This window comes from Pholis gunnellus (genome assembly GCF_910591455.1).
Source record: "Pholis gunnellus genome assembly, chromosome: 17".
Lineage (NCBI taxonomy): Eukaryota > Metazoa > Chordata > Actinopteri > Perciformes > Pholidae > Pholis > Pholis gunnellus.
In genome coordinates this window covers 16,717,066-16,740,284 of record NC_136544.1, presented here as the reverse complement: position 1 = coordinate 16,740,284, position 23,219 = coordinate 16,717,066, and the positions used below count along the sequence as shown (strand labels likewise).

General features: G+C 43.4%; 1 protein-coding gene across 2 annotated transcripts in view; it reads right to left on the bottom strand.

The window, feature by feature from the left end:
- The window catches only part of dock6 (dedicator of cytokinesis 6), a 28,225-nt gene extending 12,551 nt beyond the window's left edge, over positions 1–15,674 (bottom strand). For both annotated transcript variants that reach the window (XM_079178162.1, XM_079178163.1), the window contains exons 1-22: positions 15,519–15,674; positions 13,385–13,472; positions 11,587–11,765; positions 11,308–11,376; positions 11,054–11,180; positions 10,436–10,648; positions 9,640–9,725; positions 9,479–9,545; positions 9,064–9,213; positions 8,806–8,886; positions 8,404–8,560; positions 8,119–8,249; positions 7,430–7,523; positions 7,176–7,338; positions 4,676–4,793; positions 3,979–4,049; positions 3,750–3,888; positions 3,516–3,617; positions 3,334–3,420; positions 2,434–2,665; positions 1,629–1,793; positions 1,301–1,473 (exon numbers count right to left, since the gene is read on the bottom strand). In XM_079178162.1, coding sequence (XP_079034288.1) covers positions 1,301–1,473; positions 1,629–1,793; positions 2,434–2,665; positions 3,334–3,420; positions 3,516–3,617; positions 3,750–3,888; positions 3,979–4,049; positions 4,676–4,793; positions 7,176–7,338; positions 7,430–7,523; positions 8,119–8,249; positions 8,404–8,560; positions 8,806–8,886; positions 9,064–9,213; positions 9,479–9,545; positions 9,640–9,725; positions 10,436–10,648; positions 11,054–11,180; positions 11,308–11,376; positions 11,587–11,765; positions 13,385–13,472; positions 15,519–15,568 — 2,742 coding nt within the window. In that variant the 5' untranslated portion in view covers positions 15,569–15,674. The remainder of the gene's footprint in view (positions 1–1,300; positions 1,474–1,628; positions 1,794–2,433; positions 2,666–3,333; positions 3,421–3,515; positions 3,618–3,749; positions 3,889–3,978; positions 4,050–4,675; positions 4,794–7,175; positions 7,339–7,429; positions 7,524–8,118; positions 8,250–8,403; positions 8,561–8,805; positions 8,887–9,063; positions 9,214–9,478; positions 9,546–9,639; positions 9,726–10,435; positions 10,649–11,053; positions 11,181–11,307; positions 11,377–11,586; positions 11,766–13,384; positions 13,473–15,518) is intronic.
- Between the last annotated feature and the right edge of the window lie 7,545 nt (positions 15,675–23,219).

Below are 23,219 nucleotides of genomic sequence, written 5' to 3'. Positions count from 1 at the left end.
GAAGAAACAAAAGTAAGGGAAATGGAGTGTAGAAAAGTGAAGCTTGAATCAGCAAAGGGGAGAACAAAGGAACTGAATGAAACACAAGGGACAGAGGAACAAAGCAGAACTGAATCTTTGACAGCAGCATCATTAACTGTTGGCCCAAAGTTATCGGTCAGCCTGAGCTTATTGAATCTGCTGTGAAGAGCCGAGACAACAAATCACAGAATAAAAACAAAGTGGGAATCTGTCACACGTGGTACAATAAAGAAGACGGTTTCTTTTTCAATCTAGTATAACAACTATTAATGCTAGACAAAATAAAATATGAGACAACTTGCAAATGATATTAATGCGCACATTAAACAACAAACTCCTATGAGGAAACAAGTCAGAGACAAAACTTTATAGATTTCTCACAAAACATAAGAAATGGATCATTTTAAGAACTCTGAAAACTGAATATTAACAATTGAACTGCTTTAATGACTTTCAAAAACAGCTTTAATGTATGGCTGGAACAAATGTCTTCTATTGAGGTTTCTGAATGAAGCTTTGAATGTTTATCATCATATTTTATCACCCTTAAAAAATATTTCAAAAACAAAATCCTCAATTTGAATCACATGATTCTTTAGATTAAATGAGTTAATGTTTTTTTATTAAATCATCTTTCTTTAAATAATATAATTTGTCAGTGCATGCCTCCCACTGAGCGTGGCGAGCGGTAGAGCAACCTATTGGTTTCAAAAGGCTGAACACCAACAAATATGGATTGAAGCAGAATATTTTTAATTGGATAAATACATATTGTGAATTTCTATTTTCAATACATTTTGACTTTACAACGCTCCTCAGTTATTGGACATGTTTGGATCGTACGAGTCGGGAAACATTCCTACGCAGCAACGACCTGGAATCTAAACCTACGAATAGTAGAATACTATTTACTACCGAGCCTGAAAACGTTATCTTCACTTCACCCGTCTTTATCTGCTCCACCTGTGGGGAGGTTAAGCCCCGCACCCGGTGAAACACGAGCGCAGAAGATATTAACGCAGTGCGCCGCTGCAGAATGAATATAAGAGAAACACTGATAAGTGTAGCCTGATCGTTATCTGCAACAGACAGGACGTGCTAAAAAAGCTGCACAGCATCCAAATGTTGATCGAGAATTAGAATGTCATGAATGACGCTTCAAACCATTTTGTACAGCCCTACTTTAAAGCTTTTCTAGAACTCCCACACACGCTGACAACAGCAATAGTTGTATATAATTAATGAGAGTAAGACATTTTGAAAGACAGCTGCAGCTCACCTTGCTCCCTATGATCCTCTGCACCTCTTCATCAGGAGAAACTGGGGTGCTGGCCAAGTCCGGGTTGGAGTTGCTGATACTCTTGGAGCGGGACAGGTGGAGGCTGCTTGGCCGGACTGTTGCTCTCGATAAAGTGGCGTATTGCATTGGCATCTCGTAGGACTGCGTGCCAGCTTCTCATGGAGATGGACGAATAGAAACGTCACATGGTGAAACGAGAGCAAGTAAACATCCATGAGCCTGATCGAGTGAATGCCAGCGGCCCAGAGGAAGGATCTCTCTTTCTGCTCCTCAGACACAGACTGCACCCTTCAGATTGGTGACTCACCTGTTGGGGGTATTGCAGGTTCGGCGGTTGGCAGGCGGAAGCAGTAGTGGATGTAGGACGCCAGCAGGTTGTTGCGGCCGTGTTGGTCCTGGTTCCCCTCCAGGTTCTTGTGGATCTGGTTGATCAATAAAGACATAGCTTCGAAGGCAGCCCGGCCCAGGTTCACTGTGGATGAATCAAGAGTGAGAGCAATTATGACTGGGAATCTTTTTTTTATTAAATATCATTGTTATTGTTAAATTGCATTGCATAATTGCGGACTGTAAATTTAAACTGGCATGACTTATGCTTCACATATTAACCACAATGCCGACCAAAACATTTACACAATTTGATGTATTTATAAATAAGTATGATATTGCCACCGAGCATATCTGATGTTTTGTCTTGAGTGTCACTGAAGTTGAAAACAATAAAGATTGGGATGTACAATAAGTGAATGAAACAGTTTTGTTACTTAAATCATCATGAATATTATTATTAATTTCGACACAGTGTTTCCCGCTCATTTCCCAGCAGCATGCAGCTAAATCATGGGCCTCTCAGCTTGAGGACAGAGGTTAGATTTGCAGCCTTTAATTGTGCAAACAGACAAATATGTGTGTGTGTGTGTGTGTGAAACATTTGTCTGTTTCTACAATAATAGGCTGAAAATCAATCAGTGTGCTCAAGTCCTCTCTTTTCCCTTGGAATTAATATGAATCATCATCACGTTATCTCCTCAAATTATCAGAATTTGCATTTTATCCTTGCTCCGAGAAGTGCACTTCAAATCCCAAATGGCTGTCCTTCAGAACTCACTCACCAATTTGGCCCGCAATGACCGGCGGGTAGATGATTAGCTGAATGAGCTTGTTGAGCAGCTGGTGCAGGAACTGGACACAGGTATCCAGCAGAGCCCCTCTCAGTGCAGCCATGCTGGCCTTCAGCTCCCCCTCCATGTTTGCCTCGGTAATGATGACGTCCTTCAGGCGGAAGGGGAAGGAGTACTCCTCCAGAACATACACTAGAGTGAAGAACTTATCCAGGTGGGGGTCCTAGAGTTAACAACAGGACACAAATGAAGCATCACTCGACCTGGGTGAATTTCAACGTGGCAGAAATTTTGCAATAAGTTTTAATATGGTTGAAAATCAAAGATTGAGTGTTTGTGACTCTCTGAATGCAACCTGTTATTTACATGTTACATGCATACACTGCTGATAGTATCTGTAGGCCTACTGACCGTTGTAGTCGGTATCTCAAATCCAGAAAAAAAGTTATGATCATTTATATTCAGAATAGATGAAAACTATGAATGCTCAATCAATCAATCAGGATCTGTTGATACAGCACCTTTCAAACAAATCAAATGCAATTCAAAGTGCTGTACGAATGATTGACAGTAAGAAAACAGGAGCAAAATGAAGATGAGATGAAGAGAAACCAAAGAAAGTTAAGTATCAATAAGTAACTTACTAACTAACCACCTAACTAAATAAATACATAAACAAACTACAGCACTGAATAATACAATACACAGACACTGTATACAATCTGACTTAATAATAAGGAATAATAAAAACCATACAATTGTAAAACACTACACTATTAATAGTAAATATGTTCAGAACCTGTCCCATTAACAGAAGCCAAACTCCAACATGGCTTTTAAAGGTGGGAGGACAAAGCAGATGGAAAGGCAGAAGCTACAGCATTTGTGTACCTGAGTATGAACCGAGGAGGCCGCCGTCACCTCGACATTGAACACCCCTTTGTGATTATCCACCCACTTCATGCCTGGGAGCTGAACCTGCCACAGAGTGACATCCAACTCGGTTAATACATCACAAAGGAGTAGGTGATGGCAGGCAAACTGATAAACACATTCCCTTTAAACACACTCACGTCAGGGGTGAGTACAGAGTAGCTCGGTGGGGGCTTTTCCACCGAGACGGGCAAACTGAAGGAGCCGGTGCGCAGTCGGCCGTGCTGCATCAGAGGGATCCACTGCAGGCAGAGAGAGAGAGAGAGAGAGACACGCGATCGCTCACCAATGCCAAGAAAACAGAAGGAGCTATAAGACAAGTCGGTGTGTGGGTGGAAGTATTAAATGTGGGCCAGCTGAAGGAGACGACTCACGGTGTAGCCCACAGGGGTCTCCAGAGGAGTGTTCTGTTTGGGCTGGCAGCTGATGTGGAAGAAGGTGAACAGCAGATGGTGGTTGTCTGTCAGATTGGCAGGAATCCTCATTTTCATCTCCTCATAGAACTCGGGAGACCTTTTGAGTGAGGAGGTAAACACAATGTTTAAAGGGGGACACACAGTTGGACAGACTCCATTGAAAGGGCAAAGAGTGATTGAGCCTCACTTGTTATGGTAGATGATGGGAGTGTACGCGTCTTGCATGAACTCAGCACAACTCGACTTCCCAAAGATGACCTGGTCAAACAAAATGTGATTTATTATCATTTCATGATTTGGTAAGATTAAAACTGCATGGTGACAGACAAACATCCAAGCAAGGGAACATGAGATAAAACATTATTATTATTATATTATCCATATCAAATCTAAATCTTCCAAGAACTCTGATAAACAATATCAATAAGTTCAACTTCCTATTTGATCTGCATAGTTAAAATCATTTGAAATGAATAGACTTAGATCTTAAGAGTCGAGGTGGCTGCAGTGTATTGAACTGTATCAAACTACGCATGTGGACAAGAGGAGGAAAGGATTATACCGGAGAAGTTGTTTCAGAAGTTTCTTTCGATGTTTTGACACCTTTTCTGCCTTGATTTCTGACCACTACCTTGTTATCCACAAATGAGCAAACTGCAAGAACACCCTTCACCATTTGGTATTCAATAAAAGAAATGTCTCCAGTTAAAACAAGAGAGATCATTAAATGTAGCTAGATGTTCCTCCCCTCTGTGCTCAACACTACACTCCCCTTTGAAGAAGTTCCGTCTTCTAAGAAGACGCCATATATTATTTCACTGCCTCGAGCTGTTTTTGGTGACTGGAGTTTCTGGAGTCCCTCGTTATCCTCGTCTGTGACTCACCGGCAAAGCCTGACTGGGGTCCTCTCCTGCCATGAACTGAACCTTCACAGCAATGTTCCTCACGGAGCCCTGACGACTGCTGAAGTTCAGACTTTGTGGGTAAACATAGAGCAAGTTTCTGAAAGGCAAAAGGATGCAAGGCACAGAATGAGAGCGAGAAAGATGACACGGGCAGAATAAGAATAAGTTATTAATGAGTCAAAGGAACATTGTGCGTTGGATAATCGTACTTAAATCAGAATCATAACATATTAGTCAAAGGGAGACACTTTCACACCAAATCTTTAGCTTGTAATGTACCCGACAACCTACAAAAGCATTTAATCGTCTTATTCTTGGAAAAAAACGAGATAGAGTGTCATGTTTGCAGATGGGAAAAGTGTGACACAGTATCTGGGTTGGTGAATGTCACATCAACTCCCGTCCAAGGTAAACACTCACGGTAACATTCGGTCATATTTTGAAACAGCTTAGTTTATCTGCTTGTCAAGAGGCAATGACAGACCACACAATCTCTTTAAAATATGATAATAATATGACATTTTCTGTATCTAACACAAGAGTGCTCTATGTATTGTTATGTCATATGTGTTTGTGTCCTCAAAGCTAAAATTAGTCTCTCAGGGGTTAAACTTCAAGGCGGGGTTACTGAGACTAAGGCCAAGGACAAGACCTGTGATCGAACACAGCCGAGCTAATGTTTGACCATGCTATTGCATGTACACACCCAATATAAAGGCTCACAGACCACCCTCCTAATTCATCATCCTGCTAACATCTGCGATAGACTGACACATATTACATTCCCCACTCTTCCTCATTTTTGAAATTCTACATCAAACTGGTACGATGAAGATGATCTGGGGCCTGTGGCTGCTCTGTTTGGCCGGGGGTTTAAGAGCGGTGCACGCAGGTCCGGTCAGGAAGACTGGAAAAAAGGCTGCCCCTATGGAAGAAGTCAGCGTGCTCATGTTTGGTGTCATACAGTTAAGCGAATCCCTCAACTATGTTTATGAAACCACTGAGGCCAAGATCGCCAAAATCAGCGAGACACTGAGGAGGCATGAGGGGACTCTCCAAAAGCTGGGGAGGGAGACTGAGCAGGCTGCAGAAGTGGAGAAACAGATTAAAGAAGTGATACAGCTGCTACAGGTAGGACAACACAGAAATATGTAAACAACAAATTCCCCATGTGCTGAGAATTACAATCAAACTAACAGATCAAAGCAGGCACAACCTGCAGGAGCAGAGCGAGATAGAGACAGTATGTCTTTGCTCATTTGCAAACACAACAACGCCTATATGTGTAAACCCCGATGTAACTGCTCTTGCATCTCACTCTTCTTCTTTAGTAGGACCTATAATCCTCATATGTTTGGTTAATGTTTGTCCCTGATGTATATGGATGCATGTTGCTCTTTCATCTGAGATAAGAGAGTGTCATTAGAAAGCTGTGTGTCACACTGTGGGGCAGGCAGCTGCCAGCTGCACTGGGATTGTTGTTGGGGGAAGAGGATAATATGGGCAGATGCTCTTTTGACAGGACCAGATGGCCAAGCAACAGGCTCAGACCAAGATGACTAAAGACTGGCTGGCCAGCATAGAGCAGGAAGAGGTGGAGCTGAAAACCAAAGTGAAGAAGTTGGAGATGTATCTCAACACCAAGATGAGCATCAAAGAACTGCAGGTACCAGAAAGCTGTCCCTGTATGGTCGTTACTGATTTGTTGACTTTAACTATATTCCTGTTTTTAGGAGAGAGCAGAGGAGCAATCCCACATCTTGAAAGGTTTACAGTATTTGACCGAGTTCCAAAAAGACAATGTTGAGACTCAGAATGAGAAGCTCTCCAAACTCCAGACGATGGTAAGAAAATATCACGTAGGGTTTTCAACTTCTAATGTTTTCATGTAATTCAATTTAGCGTTTCATTTCTCTCTTTCAGAGTGAAGCTACGACATAGTTTTACGATTCACCACTGAGGTCTCCGAGTCTCTGCAGCTCTGAATGAGATTCCAGCTGTGTAAAGTCACTGCACTCCCTTCCAACCCTGTGATGAATGATATAGAGCTACTATATGGCCAGAAAATATTATATTTATATATATATATATACACTTTAGTAGTCTGATTATGTCCTTGTTGTTGTGGCTCTCATCTATCTTTTCTGTTTTTTGTCTTTTATTTGTCTTGACTTTGATATACTAAGTAAACTATAGTTTTTCAAGGGAGCCATTTAAATAAAGCTGTTAAATTATTAAAGATTTTAAAGATATGTAATATGTAAATACATATATTAAAAAAAACAAAGGCTTGTTTTTTGTATTTATACATTTTACAATTTGCTTAAAACTGCAGATTAAAGTGAGAGCAGAACAACAAATCAATGTGCAAATAAACACAGTAAGCAATACATGCAATGAAGGGGTGAATGTATATTTATTCTATGGGTCAACTTACACAGTATGTGCATACACGTGTGTGTGTGTGATATGGGATCACCTGTAGGTGGTGTGCGGCGTGTACACGTAGCGAGCAGGGAACTCCAGTACGTCTTTGGTTGGGCGAACACGCAGGTCGGGGTAAGGCTTCACGTGAAGCAGCTCTGGGGACAAACAGTAATGAGGCGAGTCCGGAGCTGGAGAGATGTCAATCTTTAACTGGGCTGAGGGACAAAAATCACAAATCATCCATTAAACTTTATACATGAATACTTTCACACAAATATCCCGACCATGTGCGCGCACGGTGTTTACCCGTGACAGGCCTCAGTCGTCGCAGAACAGAGGACGGTCTGCGCATATCTGCCAGGTACTTGTAGAGGTCCTCATCGCTCAGTCTGTCCCCCTCCTTCATGGACACAAACAGAAGAGCAGAGCTTGTTTTTGGTATTACAAAAGTCTCATTGGGAAATAGATGTTACTTGTCAAGCGTATTTTAAGTGAACCTGAAAAAATGTAAATTGGGCTCGTTTCCATCAGCTAGTTTGAAGGCGGATAAACTCTGTGACAATTTAGTTTAGTCCGAAGTCTGCGCTAAAAGCTACACCTGGCTGTAATCCAGCAGCAAACAGAGTGGAAGAAGTAGGGCATGTGAACCTGAATCAAAACAAGTCGCCTGAGCCACCTAACCCATGTATGAGACAACTTCAGGGATTTCTTTCACTTGGGTAAGTTTGAATTGTTCTTTCATGTCAGCTAGTATCGGCCACGTTAATGCGGTCCGGAGAGGTTATGGGAATATCCGTGACACCGCTGGCAGCAGAAACAGTACATCAGTCACGTGAGTTAAATGTTTGCTACCTCAGAATATATTCAGCAAAGATGTTTTTCACAATCCATTTAGAGCAACAACTGTACGAAGGCAAAACCTCAAGCGAGCAGGAATACTTTTCAGCGCTAATAAATAATAAAACTCCCAAATGAGTCGTAAGACAGAGGCTGACCTGTTTAAAGAAGTTGGTGACGGTCAACGTTGCTGGACGGAAAGTGGCAAAGTTACACATCTCATCCCCAACACTCATCCGCTCAAACCCCTTCTTCTTCTTCTCATTCCACGTTCCATGACCTTTTCGCTCTGACAGGAAGAGAATTCATATCATATATTAGCGAGACATGTGCATGACTGTTACTTTTGCTACATTTTTCGTCACTGTAACTAGTTGAATGCTCTCTGTACGTGCATGTGTGACACTGTGTACAATTGAGGAGGTGTTTGAAGTCAGCTGTACCGGAGTCAGAGTCAGGGTCCGACCGATCCAGACCTCCCACACTGCTGACGATGTTGAGAAGGTGAATGGCCGTCCAGGCAAAGGGCATGCGAAAATAGCCAAGACGAGTGCATGACTGCTCCGCCTGCAGACGCAGCTTCTCCAGCTTCTCCTTGTGCTGAGGCAAGACGAAGAGCAGGCACGATTAAAAAAATAAGAAGAAGAAATTAAAATATTTAAAAAAAGATTAAAATATCTGCAGTGGCCAACAGAGTTGACCTGCTCCAGACGATGGTAAATATTGCAGCTACCCAGACAGAATTGAGCAATGCTTGTCACGGGACAGTAAAAGGGCCATATGTGCATGTTGGGCACCGGCCCCGAGCATTGCAACAGTTTAAAACACGTGTTTGGCTCCATTACCTTGGAGGAATCAGACTCTTTCATGACCATGTAGGGTTCACAGCATTCTCCAATGTCTCCTTGTTGAAGGACTTTCTCAAGCTGAAACACATGCACACTATTGTCAATACACAGCACATCTTTCATCACTTACTAATAACTAAACTGCAAATAAATACATAATTAATTAAACTGGCAAATAAAAGGGCAAGTGAACTTCTTTATGAGCAAACCTAATTTAATTTTCATTCTTCTGAGCAGAAGTGGTTCTCTCAGTACCTTAATGACCAAGAAGATGTCAGCAGACGGGTATGTGATGGAGAAAATGGCGGAACGTGCCAACGTGGAAATGGCCATGTGAGGTGTGTGGGCTTTAAGCAGCCCTTTCATCTGATCCGAGTTCAGGTCAAAGTAGAAATTCTCAGAGATCTGTCGGGAGGCAAGATTGAGATAAGTGGGAAACAGCAGAGGGAGGGGAAGGAAAGATGATAATGGAAATGCACCTCAAGGGATTTGAATTCAGTTTTAACTCAGTGATCTAAACCGCAAGACCACTTAGACCTTTTTGAGACACGGGAAATTCAATTAGTTAAGCATGAGCTCAGCATTACGTAAGCAGTTTCACGGAGTGGTCATTGGAAGAATACAAATTGTATTAAATAAAAAAATGATCTGCTGGAACAAAAGAAAATACCTTTTTCTTCTCCTTGACATCATACAGAGCAAGTGTTCCAAATATTGGCTCAATTTCTATTTCAAACCTGAAAAACAGAAAAAAAAAAAAAGGGGGTTTCTAATAATAAATCACAGCGTTAAGACATAAATGTCAGTTATTATATTCCAAATGTTACTCACTTCAGAGACAGACACTTGACCATGATTCTCTGGCCACAGTGTTCCTTGGGCACTTCAGGGACAGAGCATCTCTCTACTGCTTCATCCTGCCACACACACACACACACACACACACACCAGCATAACATTTACACAGATGTCATGACAACGTAGCGGCAGAGAGAGACAGTGTGGACTCAGTTATAAAGGAGCGAGAACATAGAGGAGAGAAAAGCAAACCGTAGATGTAGAAAGGTTCACAGACATTCACTTTAAGGGATTCAATAGCGTTACCCTGAGCTGAACAAATGGCAACTACATCTACAGCCGAGTGTTCTTTGAGCAGTGATCTCTGAGATTAAGTTAATCTGTGTTGTTAAACCTAGATGAAGGATTAGACAATCACCTCGCTCAGTAAATATGTGGCATGTGCTCTGTGATAGCAAGATTATTACTAAGCCTGATATTGTACTTTATAGAATGTAATCATTTATACAGAGCTACAGGAAACCTTGAATAATTTGGTAGAGCTTAAGAAACTGTATTATTGAATGTAAACCAGTGATCAAGAGTCAGAAGCAAACTTATTTATATGATAAAGTCAGTTTTTCTTTACTTTAAAAAGGATAGTTGGGGTGTTTAAGGTACTTATCTGTAGTCAGTGTGTTACTGTGTCACTTTGGTGAATCAGAACTAACCCTTTACAAAACCAAAGTCACACAGTAACAAAAAAGCTAATGGATACCTCATAAAACCCCACTTTTAAAATCTCTAACTACCCACAACAGAGGCAGCTGCAGGACGGTTCACTACAAACCTCATCGGGGGCCGGGTACAGGCCCAGCAGGTCACCGTGGCGCCCCTGCAGGCGTGCCTCGGTATTGCGGCGGTCCATGTCCTCTGCAGCTGCACGTTCCAGCACAGACGGCAGCAGAGCGTCCGGGGAGGAGTTCTTCAGGTCAAAGATACTGGAGGCCCAGCTGCCCCGAGGGGTCTCGTCAAGGCTGACGGACCGGCGCTTTGCGTCATCCTGAAGCACAGAAGAGTGAGACGGAGAGTGAGATCATGTGTTTTCTTTCCCTTCCAGAGAAAGATGTCACCTTTAAGTGCTCACTGCAGATGTTTTAGAAACACAAGGACAATATGCTACAGATCACATTACCTTATTACCCACTGAATATGACTCATATAGAGACTGTGTAATGGATAAAGTATATCCATTACTCATTCTCCACATGATCAACTCGCTGAGCAGAACTCATACCGTCCTCCCCATCATAATGAGACTTCATTTGAGCTTCATTTGCTGGTTATTCCCCACATGTCTTTGTCCCGGTATTAAATGATGATGAAACCTTTAAGCTTTGACTCGTGGCCACACTGTTTGTACAGTAGATTGGTTTAATGAACCCTGAGTGCTTTGACCATCAGCTACCTGGTCGTCCTGGCGCTCAGCAGCAGCAGCCTCATCCAGCTCAAAGGTCTGTTTGACCAGCCCGCGCCGCCTCTCCCTCTGTCGCTCAGAGTTGTGAGGGGTGTATGTGGTGCTGTAGCGCTGATATCTACAGAAAATCAGGAAAAGAAGGTTGGCCCAGTGATAATGTAACTGTCAATCACGTGAAAAGTGGTGCACATTATTAAAAAGAGACGGAACATGTACTGTAGGTTAATTCAGCTGACACCACTTACTTTCTTTGAATGACGAGCCAGTCATCTGTGTAGACTGCCAAGGCATCTCTCACTCTGGGATCCAGGGAGCTACATAGAGAAACGCATGAATAATTGAGCAAAGCATGCTTTTAATATTTATGTTCGTTCAGTGTCGCACAGAGAAAGGCTTTGTTCCTATCTGGAGTGATGTTTGTCCTCCATTACGGTGGCATTACTCCTCTGTGCGTGTGGTAGTGTACACAGAGGGATGCGTGTTACAGTGTGAGGGTTGTGTCGGCCATTAGCAGCTGGACTCACTCGTCCTCCTCGGGCAGCGGGGGCTCCAGTGTAGTGCACTCTTTGTCCAGCGGGAGGAGCTCCAGGTCGTCCAGGGGGAACTCCACGAGCTGTCTGAGCGGCCCGGGCTCCACCCCAGGAGCGTGGCTGCTCACATACTCCTCAAAGTCCACCGGCTCAGCCACCTCCGTCAGGGGCAACTGTCAATCAACATTAGAGTATTATGTACCAATAACTATGACACGGCCATAATGACACACCCGTATCTGATCAGGAGGATCAGAAGGACTTACGAGGTGCAGGGAAAGGAGGCAGGATGCCATGAGGATAGACAGATACGGGATACTAGCCATTCATACATGATACAAAACACAGAAAATAGATTAATCAATGTCAAGTCATTTTAAAAGAAAGTGTGGCACCTCTCACTAAACTCACAGTGTCTTAAACTGTATTAAAAAGGACATATTGTAAAAGAAACTCACTTTCCCAGTGCTTGTGCACAGACATGTGGGTATCTGGAGTGCTAATCAACCCACAAACTGTGAAATAAGACGATCCAGTCAGTTTTTTGAGAGCTGCTTAGATGATCTGATCTAAGCTGCTCACAAAATATGTGATTCAACGAGCCAGTCGGATTTGGCTCATTAGAATATACCGACCCCCATCCTCTTGAGGAGAGTGGAGCGTTTCAGGTATATTCAAACAGAGTATGAGAAACGTGTTTGTTTTTTTACATTAAAGCATGTAAACAAGTTCTAGCTGAAACCTGAAATACACGTATAAACCTGAGAATTCGCACAATACATCCTCTTTGAGATGACTTCCTGCACAATGTACACGTTCACAAGATATTAAAGCATAAGTTTGATGTTGAATTTGAATTAGGTGTTGCTATATATCATCATTAGCGATAACTGATGTTTCGAAATTAAATATTGATATCATGTTAATAGTACACATATTATAATATTGTGTAAATACTCCAGCCCCTCTTAAATCAGGTGACACACACTCTCTCTACTTCCCTACACTTGTACTTTGAGTGCAATTCATTTGCTAAAAAAAGAGTCAAAATGCATAATAAACTAAGTAAAGATGAGTTTTACTGATAGCATTATCATTAACTTAGATACGTGAAGTATTTTGTTGAGACAATCTTGTCCATCTGTCATCTTGACAGCCCTCTGTTGAATCGGGTTCCACTTCTCAGTTCCCACTTCTTTAAATCTGGATGCACTTTCCTTTATGTTACAGTAGACAAATGGCCACAGACATGACTGCTAGCAGTCACTTACCAAATGTAAAACCACTTAGTGTTTAAATAAATTATAGTTGAATACACTATCTTAGCTATATTAGCCTAAAACCCATTTTCCCTCATCTCTCTAATGGAGATATATGAATATCTAGACTGCCCTGAGTTAACAGTCTATGTCTGGTTTCTGGTTCAGTGGAGTCCATAAAGTATTCTTTAACTTCTGCTGAACTACTTTAAAACTCCCCGGTCATCCGTGTAGCGGGACAACACAGATTTTCCAAAGCAAGGTGTCTTATGTAACTACCCCCGTACTCTATGTTGGATGAGCATCCAAGCAGAAACCCTGCCTGGCTGTTAAACAACACAGGTGAGCGAGAGCAGGAATATCATGTTTCAAAAGCTCCGCCCTCCATGCCGGCTGCCAACACTAATTAAAAGTACACTCATTTGCACTTCTTCAATCTAAACTTAAACCTAGCTCACGAAGTTACACCCATCACGTACTGGCCTTGCCAACCGTTAGAGCTACTGCGGCAGGTTAAACATGCGGTGACTCACAGGCTGGTGTGCGCCTCCTCGTTTCTTGGTCAGCTGAGGAGAGCCATAGTCTCTGGACACTTGTTTCCTGACCTCTGCTGCTACCGTCCTGAGCAGGAGAAGGAAATCAAAAGGGTTGTCAGGTCGTTAACAGAGAACAAAGGCACAAGTTTACAGACATGAAATCCTGTTCGTGGTCAAGATGTGAGGTGTTCCTCAAGATGAATTAAAAAATATGACGAAACTGATTTGAGTGGATCCAAAAATCTCATTATCATGTCACTGTTTGCATGCCCCACTTAAGAATCCCAAACCTAAAACTACTGCAAAAGAAACAAGGCCTCTTTGCACAAATACAAATATTTTCAAATGCATGCTGCTCATTGCATTTCTTCAGATGTTGTGTGTAAACTGCAAAGCAGGAGTTTGCAGCTTCTGGTACTAGCAGCGATGCTGAAGGCCAGCAGCTGTTCTGAATGGGGACTCAAGCGGATCTCACAGAGAGGTGGCGAGCTGGCTCCAGGGAGCAGGCACAGAGCCAGAGCTCTGTCCACGGCCTTCATGGACTAACGGCAAAACGGGAGGCTTAAAGAGAGAAGACAAAGCGGGGGGAAAACAATCCTCTCACAGAGACAGCCAGCAGCTGCTCCTCTACAACCGCAAAATGTCTGTTTCTCTCATATACACAGCTGCAAAGGCTTCAACATTTCCCAAACCGTGGTCCTCGTGATTACATGGCTACGGTTAATTGCCTTGGTGCCAACGATACACATAGACTGTAAGGCAGCAAAGAGGAGCGCTGACCTCTGCTCCTTCCTCCAAGGAACAGCAAGACTTCCCGATGATGACGACACAGCGTTTCTTTGCACGTTTCTACATCCACAAACGACGTGGAAACACTTTCGGCGGCCTTCAATCTAAAACAGGAAAAAGGAAAGCTATCGACTGCGAGGGCAATGACCAGAACAACCCTTCCCTCCCTTTCCTGCATCCGGCACTAAACAATGGTCTGGGTCCCACGAAGGAGAGGACAGACGAGACTTGGGGAATGCAGCGGGAGACTGTTCGATGGCGATAATACCTCTAAAGGATATGTTATTGACAGGCATACAAACAAAGTTACTAATAGTGTAATATACAAAAGCAGCCTGGTCCAAACTTTAGAATAACCTCCAGACTGACATGATTTCAGCAAGGTTTTCACTGGGGGGAGAAAACATTCACCTGCAGGTCAATGATGAGAATCATCCCGTTAGTTATCTGGGGAACCTTTCTGATGCTGCAAGGCTACGCTGCTCCTTTCTAACTGACATTAACTGACATTAACAGGGTGATTTGGTGCCAAAATGTAAAGCACAAACAGGCACAACCCTGGACAAAATCACGGTTTATATGATCCCCATTTATAGAAAAATATACATAAATCTACTGCAGCAAGGGACGGCCCTTGGCTCTTGGCTGCAAACACACTAGAGTTGTTAAGGCATGCTATTCAAAGAGCCAGTTGACAGATGTGACATGCCTGTTATATTTCTCCTGGAATCTGATCAATATCTATTCAGTAGAATAAGACATAGGAGATTAGAGTGCATGCAGTGGTAGGCTACCAACCTTACACCTCTGCATGAAGAGGGAAAACCAGTTTACAACATGTGGAAACAGGTTGCTACAATGCTGCGAGGCGTTCACACGAACCAAGAACAAAACATAACAGTTAATTAATGTCACTTTGTAAAAAAAAAAAAATGTAGCCTACGAGTAAAGCATTTCGCTCGGTGTTACTATGCTCAGTAAGTCCAAACGGACAGGTCTGGGTCATTGGATTAGCCCTCAGCTTGATAACGATATCCTTCAGTAGCTCAATGATTGTTGATGACAAAGCTCTTGCGATGCTACGTTAACGTATACACTAACAAGGCTACTGAACTCTTCAAAGAGCCGAGGACCACTAACGATAGCGCAACCTGCTCCACTAAACATTACTTTCACGACATGGAGGTTCAGCTGTGATTATACCGGCCAGTTTATGGTCAGTGGAACATTTTAAATCCTAGCATACTGTGCTATGTGAGCCGTGTGTCCAGCGGGTCACTCTCACGCACAGCGAGCGGCACAACTGTGGCTGTTGAGACGATAACTTCTGTTGCGGTCTCACCGGTTGATTTTATGAGCAAACGCCCTCCTCTCGCTCGCTGAAGATGTCATTTCTTGTCCCCATGTAAAGAAGCTCTTCGAAGTAAAACTGAAAGACCCCGTCTTCTCCTCCAAGTCCCGTCTTGTTTGGGGATGCGGTCTCTCTCAGACTGCTTCCTTCTCCACGCTGGGACTTGGGCATGGATCCCTCCTTGTTCCTCCTAGCGGATAGGAGCTGAACCGCGACCGTTAGCATCAAGTCCGCCATGGTCTATGTACTATATCCGGTGACGCTTCAAAATAAAATACAAATAAAAAAACAAATTTGCTTTTATTTCAAGTTCTATATTAAGTTATGCGGAATAACATGACACTCGTGTCATAGCATATATGTCAGAGCTTCTTTTAATAGAAATGTAACTACTTAAAATGAGCGTATTGATGTAGTTCACTGTCACTGTCACTGCAGTGAAAGTCTTTACTTTACTTCCGGTCTTACTATTCTTCCCCACTATTTGTACAGCTAGCGGTAGTTTGCTAGTATCAACCTACTGTACATGAAGTAAACTCACCCGACCGGTTCACAGCATATTCACCTCAGTTTAGGGTTTCACTGGTTTCATTTCTGTACAAAATTTAGGAAGCAGGACAAAGAAGTTTCAAGCCCGACGTTACTCTCTCAATGTCCTGCTTTAGAGGCGACTTCTTTACTTTGGCAACATGACGTTGACATTCATAAAACCAACTGGCATGAAATGTCCTATTTACGTGGAACAGTATTTGATATTTCCCTTTTCTTTCCTTAGCTTCAGCTCACAAGGACGGTCATAAATCTAATCTCACCAGAAAACAAAGGCACGAGAGCAGCATCTAGGGGACTGCTTGCGCCACATAATGTCTGTGCGGAGAGCTCACCAGCAGGTGGGGCTGTTTACCATGATTGGAGAAGAAAGAAAGCCTAGCCTCATCAGGGATTGTTTAAGATTCAGTCCTCAAATTTGACCTCTACAAGGAGATGAGAAATAGCTGCAGCTTTGTTTACTGGCCTACTGCCTCACAGTAGCTGAACGTCAGATTAATAAGACGAATGATATGAAATGTGTCTTACAGTTATAAAACAGGTAGCCATGAAAAAGGATTCTGGATTCTTTATTGTGGGTAAAATAAATGTCAGAAACAGTATATTTGACAGGCCCTTTCTCTGTCTGCTTGTGCAAATGAGGAATGACATTGTCAGTGAGTCTTCCCACTAATGGAGGACTCGTCAGTCTATTGTAATGACAGGTCTACGTCTACACACCCCTCCTCCCTGCCTGCAATCACTCCAACCCCCCATGCCTGCTATGAGGAATTCATATAGCAATACTCGCTGCAGCAGCCCTCCCCCCTGCTGCTCACTCCTTCTACCCCACAGTCCTATTCAGCACCCTGGAGAGCCGCTGCAGGTACTCAGGCCGTCCTCTGTGAGATGGCTGATGAATGGCATGAATTGTATAGGAGGGATGTGAAAAATGGAAAGAGGGGAGACGGAGGTAAAAATGATCCTTGCGTGACAGAGGCTCGGCTGCAGCCGAGCAAGGACAGACGTCTTGGGGTTATATGTTTATGCATGGAGCAGCAGTCAGAGCAGCGTCAGAGTTCGCAGCAGGCATGAGTCTGGTCCATAGACACAGCTAATGAAAATAAATGAAGCTCACGCTCTCCATCCTTCAGGCACGCTTCCATCACAATGACAAAACTCAGCTTTTTCCCCCCTCTGCTGCTCCAAGGTTCAGCAAATTCTCAGTTACTGTAGAATGGTGCAGTACATAATTTGTTTCTTAAATATAATAAAATAGTGTTCTTCTCCAGGCATTCATATGTACATTATGTGTACCAAACTAGCATGAATAAATATATTTCTAAAGATTCCCCGTGAACATTTCAGTGTAAATTCATTGAGTAGATATGTTTGTGTGACATTGCAGTGTCCTTGAATGGCTGGTAAACCCACCTATAAGTGGGCTGAACCCATGATTGCTTTATCCTTCTGTCTACACCTTCCCTGCCTGCTTCCTTGCTTTTCTGTTCGTCGAAGGCTTTCAATTCCTAGATCGGCACTATTGTTTGAGCGCCCAGCCCCCACGGCAGCGAGAGCCCCCACCACCACCACCATCACTGCTGTGTTACCAAAGAACAAAAGAGAGAGTGTCAGACACCACCCACTAGATCTCTTTCACACAAGAGCCCCCACCTCAGTTCCAGATGGGGTTGCCTTTTTTCAGGGTTTCTCTCAACCCCAAGAGTCCTCCAAAATGGAGGCCCCCCCTCCCTCAGGAGCCCACTACTCAGCTGCTCGTCATCCACCTGCTCCGCCGCCACACGCCCGTGGCCAGGGCACGTCCCCCTTCTATCCCACCCCACCAGGGAGTCCTATTAAAATCATTAACCACTTTCTTACTGGGGTTTGCTTCCAGGACATTACTCTGCCAGCAGTAAAAAACTTTAGCAACATTAACTAAGACCCACAATCTATCTTTGAGAAAAACAATTACCCAACAATGGAAAATATACAGATGGAATAACTTTAAAATCGATAAATAGTGATGGTTTTTGCAACACTAAGTTAAAAAAAGAAAAGATTGCAGAGGTCGCTCTAGCTCTTCTTAGTTCAGCTGCTCTTCCAGCAGGATGGAGGAATTACACAAGACTGAATATTGCAATCAATAATGCTGATTGTAATCCATGTCCTGTGGTGGTTCTTGTCCTATACAACGGGCAGGCAGATGCTCATTTGTTAGTTTCTCTCTAAGCATCAACATGTAGCATCTTCAGGAGAATTTCTGCTTCGACCTCCACCCCAGTCTTGACCTTTCCCCTCCGGGGACAGAGAGTGAGGTGTAGCACTAGGATACATCTGCCACAAGACAGCTGTTACGTCTCCAAATGGTGATCCTACAGTCAGGGTTTGGGGGACGGGGGATGGGGCTCAGAATAATTATTGCTGAATCACTTAAAAACGGCTTAATTTTTACAAAACCCACAAACCTACACCTCTTAGTATTAACATCTTCTCTGGACACAAAACAGTATATTGAGCTAATCAGACAGAAATAAATCTGTAGCAGTTATTTGCCTATTAATTAACTGATCAACTGTAAAGAATCAACTGAATGTATCTTGTACAGCAACACAAGGCTCAGCCACCACTATGCACAGCCACACTTTCTCCTCTGCCTACATTACATGCATGGTTGCATGCTACGCTGTCACTCACTAATCAAGATTTATGGAAATATTCCTTTCCAGCTCCACTCAGTGCAGTGCACAGAGCACACTGCTATTAATGGGCTCCATGTTGGAGTATATGCAGATATATGCATATTGTATGTTTATGAGTTCTTCACAGCACTTGCTTTAGACTTTTTACAGGTTCTGTGCTGCAGGAAACGACTAAACCCCCATCACCACTTCCACCACCCCCATCTCACCACCATCCTCCAGTCCCTAAGGGTTCAAGCACCCAAATCAATTGAAAGAAAGAGGAGTGCACCGTGGTCCTCCCCCTACATCTGTCAGGGAGGGAAAGCAGGAGGGGCCGCACTCACGGGCCGTACAGGGGAACAATATCACTCCATCTGTCACAAACCGTTTCATCTCTGATGGGATAAAATATAGCTCAGAAATACATCCACCTCTACATCATCTATGTGTATTAGCTTTCTGGTGCCCAAGCCTCTATTCCCAGAAGCATATGCAGTGGCTTTTTGTCTCATATTACTTTCCTCCCACCAGCCAGCACTCTCCAACCACCTTGCAAATTATGCTTTTAAGCCAAACAGCATGCTAAAAGAAATTATTCCACTTTACACAGTGAACCAGTTAATGAAAATGGAACACTACCAAGTAACTAAATTTGCATGTAAAAAGTTCCAGGATGAATGTGCAGAGCAGCGAAGCTGAAAGCGTAATGAAAGAGACAGCACATATTGCATTTGGAGGGAATACTGAAAAAAGATGCAATCTGCTAATAACCAGAGAGCTCTTTCATATTTAAATGGTGCTGCTGCTGTGTTCGGAGGATGGGTGTGGCCCGTTGATTCTTCTTGCCTTCTGAGCTGTCGCGGCTTTGTGACGTCCACAATCCCATTTGCTCTATCAAATTATGCTATCGGGCTGGCCACCGTTCAGTGCCGAGGACAAAATGACAACCTCCCGACAATACCTATCAAAGTCGACAGACCTCTACACTGATCTCCGACAAAACACGGTACTGTAGCCCAGTGATCTGGCAAGCTGGAAGAACAGCACAAAATGGCCTGGCTGTCTACCGGAGGGAGGAACGAAAAACTAAAACCCATATCCCCAAGAGCCATCATGCATCTCTCTCAGCAGCAGGTAGAGCTGCAATCTCAGTCATTCATATTTAATTCCACAAGAGTTTCCGGCCAGACTAATGTGCTATTGATTTCAAGTCTCCTGTTACAGAAACAGGGGAGGGCCATGATGGGGAGAGAGCTGGACTACAGGGAGTGAGAGCAAGAGATTGAAAGAGGAGAGGAGGATGAAGATGGAGGGAGGGGGAATGGAGTGTAATGGCTAAACCAGTGAGTTTCTCGAAGAAACGTTCTCATATTCCATTTAGACAGCCAGCGTTATCTATCTCATAATCTACTCTTTCTCCGTCGAGTAAATACAAAACATAAAGGCACAAGGTCCACACTTCAGGTTGAAGAAGGAACTGTGTTTTATATTATTTATTATCGGGGCATTTAAACAGCTCATGAAGATGAACACAGCTCAGCCTAATGAGGCTAGCGTATACTTGTATCTCTTCTATTCGTTGTCACTTGTGTGTTTTGTTCAGCAGGAAAAGGAGTGAGAAAAAACAAAGAGAATGTCTAAGGGCTTTGTGTGTTTAAGGTCGCTCCCCAGATACCAACTCAGACAGGACAAAATGAAAGATTAATAACCACGGCTTTATATTTAAAAAGGTTTTCAGTTAAACGTGGCGTCTGTGAAGGTTAGTCCTGCTTCACCCAACCGCAAAGCCACGTGAACATTCACACACACACACACACACACACACACACAATGTTATGATTAACACGTATTAATATATACCAGCACCTCAATTTTTTCTTGAGATAAATAATATGAATGTGGCACATAAATATTGCCCGAAGAGGTCAAAGATATCACACACTGCTCTGAATTCATGCAAACAAAAGACTGATAACGTTTCACCGAGAATTAAACAGGCACATGGAAAGCAGAATATAATCCATAAATAAAAAGATGACAAGAGCGTCTACTTCAGAGACTTCCTCCCACCAGCCTGTCTACTCTAATAATAGCCCAGAGACAACACATCCAGACACACAGAGGAAGAGGGAGATATAAGAGAAGAGAGAGACGGAGAGAAAGTGCAAGAGTGAACCCATGAGGGAGACCACGAGAAAATCGCCAAATAATACATAAAGGGCTGAATTAGGCCAGTTGCCATTATCAACAAATGTCCTTTCAAAAAGAGGCTAATTTAATTTTGGATCCTTTCCTGAACGCAATAACTGCTCCACTGCTGCTGCCACAAAACCCTGAATTGCCAAGAGCCAAGCCTAGTGGAGAGACCGCTGAATTAACCAGAACCTGAGGCTGAATCATCCTCCCCATCCCCCCAGACACACTGTCATAGTGTCACTCTCTCTCCCCCCTCTCTGCCTCACACACACAAGGCCACTACCTTACCGCAGGGCAATGGCAACAGGCATTCATTTTGACGTAATACTACACAAGAATAATAGAGATGAGAAGCTGAAGAGGCTAGGCTAGGGAATTCAGACCTAAAGGGCTTTTAGTGATTTACAAAGTTAAGTATTTACTATCTAGAGTTCAAACACATAATGAATTTATAATTCACATGCTGTACTACTGGCATATTCTTGCAGTTCTGGTATCGCTGACGAGATAAAACACTATTTAAAATGCTCCATAACATATATGCAGGTCTCTGCTCCTTTTACTGTATTTGCTGCTTTGTATGTTTCGTCTGTGGGCTGATGAACTTCAAAATCTGTAAACTGATTCTGTAAATGCTTCGAGGTAATCCCTTTTGGCACCAAGGAGCATTCCATGATATGCTGAGAGAAAAGGGCCGCTGCAACAAGACGCCTAATGACCACTAGGGGAGGAACCCTTAACAATAAGAAAATAATCAGTAGAATAACAAAAAGGCTTTTAAGCAAAACCAATTCTTGATTCTTTGATTCAGTAATGTACAATAGGCGCTTGAAATGCCCCCTCACCCACGTGGAGGATTCAGCTGCCGTGCAACTAACCAGGGCTCTAATGAGGGGCCACAATTAAGCCTATTTATTCACATTAAGTGTGAACCGTAAGTGGGGCTGCAGTCAGTCGATGGACCTGGGTGCTTTTGTGTTACAAGAGCCGCTTTTATTCAGCAAACAAAGACGGAAAAAACACAAGCACCTAATGACCAAATCTCTTCTCAGAGACGGCAGAAACACACACTCACACATAGACACGCACACACTCGTCCTCCCTCTCTGACAAACTGACTCAAAGGCTCCAACGCATCCAGGCTGAGTTGAGTCACTGCTTGACAGAACGGTGGGGGCGGGGTTAAGACAGACTGACAGTGGGGCTCCATCTCTATCCTCTTATTAACGCTTAACGAGTGCTTTCCTCATGCAATATTCATCTCCGCTAATATCATCCAAGCTCTGAGCCGAGCCTGCTACTTATGTAAGGCAATTATGTAAAATATCAGACAGGGCCCATGTTCAGAATCTGACTGGAAGAGAGCTGCAGGACAATGATAGAGAAAGAGGGGGTATGCAAGAGTGACTGAAGGTGGGAGAAACAATAAGAGGCATACAGTACGAGGAGAGTTACTCGCATGCCCTGTGCTATATGTCTTCATCTGAGCACAGACAACATCCACATATCCTTCAAAGACAAGTGGTCAGTGGCATTAATGCAAACACTTCCCTCCCTCGTACCATCACTCCCTAAAGCCAGAGACATCTGAGGACTCTTCAAGGTCAGTTAGGGAGAGCAAAGCAGAGGAAGTGATTGTTGTTGCAGGAGGACTCACATCAGAACCACTTGTCCACTCATGGACAGATACAAGAATAAAAAACAGGAGACATTAGTTCGATAAAACCTCCCATCACCATCTCACTGCCTCACATGACCAGAAACCCTAGACTCATACACAAATAAACACTGATTTGCGCACACTTGCACGCACACTTGCACGCACACCCACCCCCCTCAGGTCAAGGCCCTATGGGGGTCTGCACAGAAATAGGTCATTTGTCACACATGATGTCCCGGGGCAGGGGATGCATTATAGATGAGCCCAAACAGCATGTCTCAGTGAGCACTCACCACACAGGAGGGAGCAGCAGGAGGTGGGCAGAGAGGGATGAGAACTCCTCAGGAAGGGGATTCATAGATGTCATAAAGTAAGACAGAAATCACTGCTGGCCACATTTCTGCTCATGAAGCAAAGAGAAGAGACCATTCAACTCGGCCTGGTCACAGCTACAACCGTACCTTTCTCAACTTTTCACTGAATAGATGGGAATTAATTCAGGGGGCATCTAATTTGTTATTCTCATGTCTGCACCTGACCCTATAGCTAGCTAGCCATCTGCCGAGAGGTCCAAAAATCATCCACTCATTAGTCATATTATGGATTTAATGCTTTGTTTGTAGA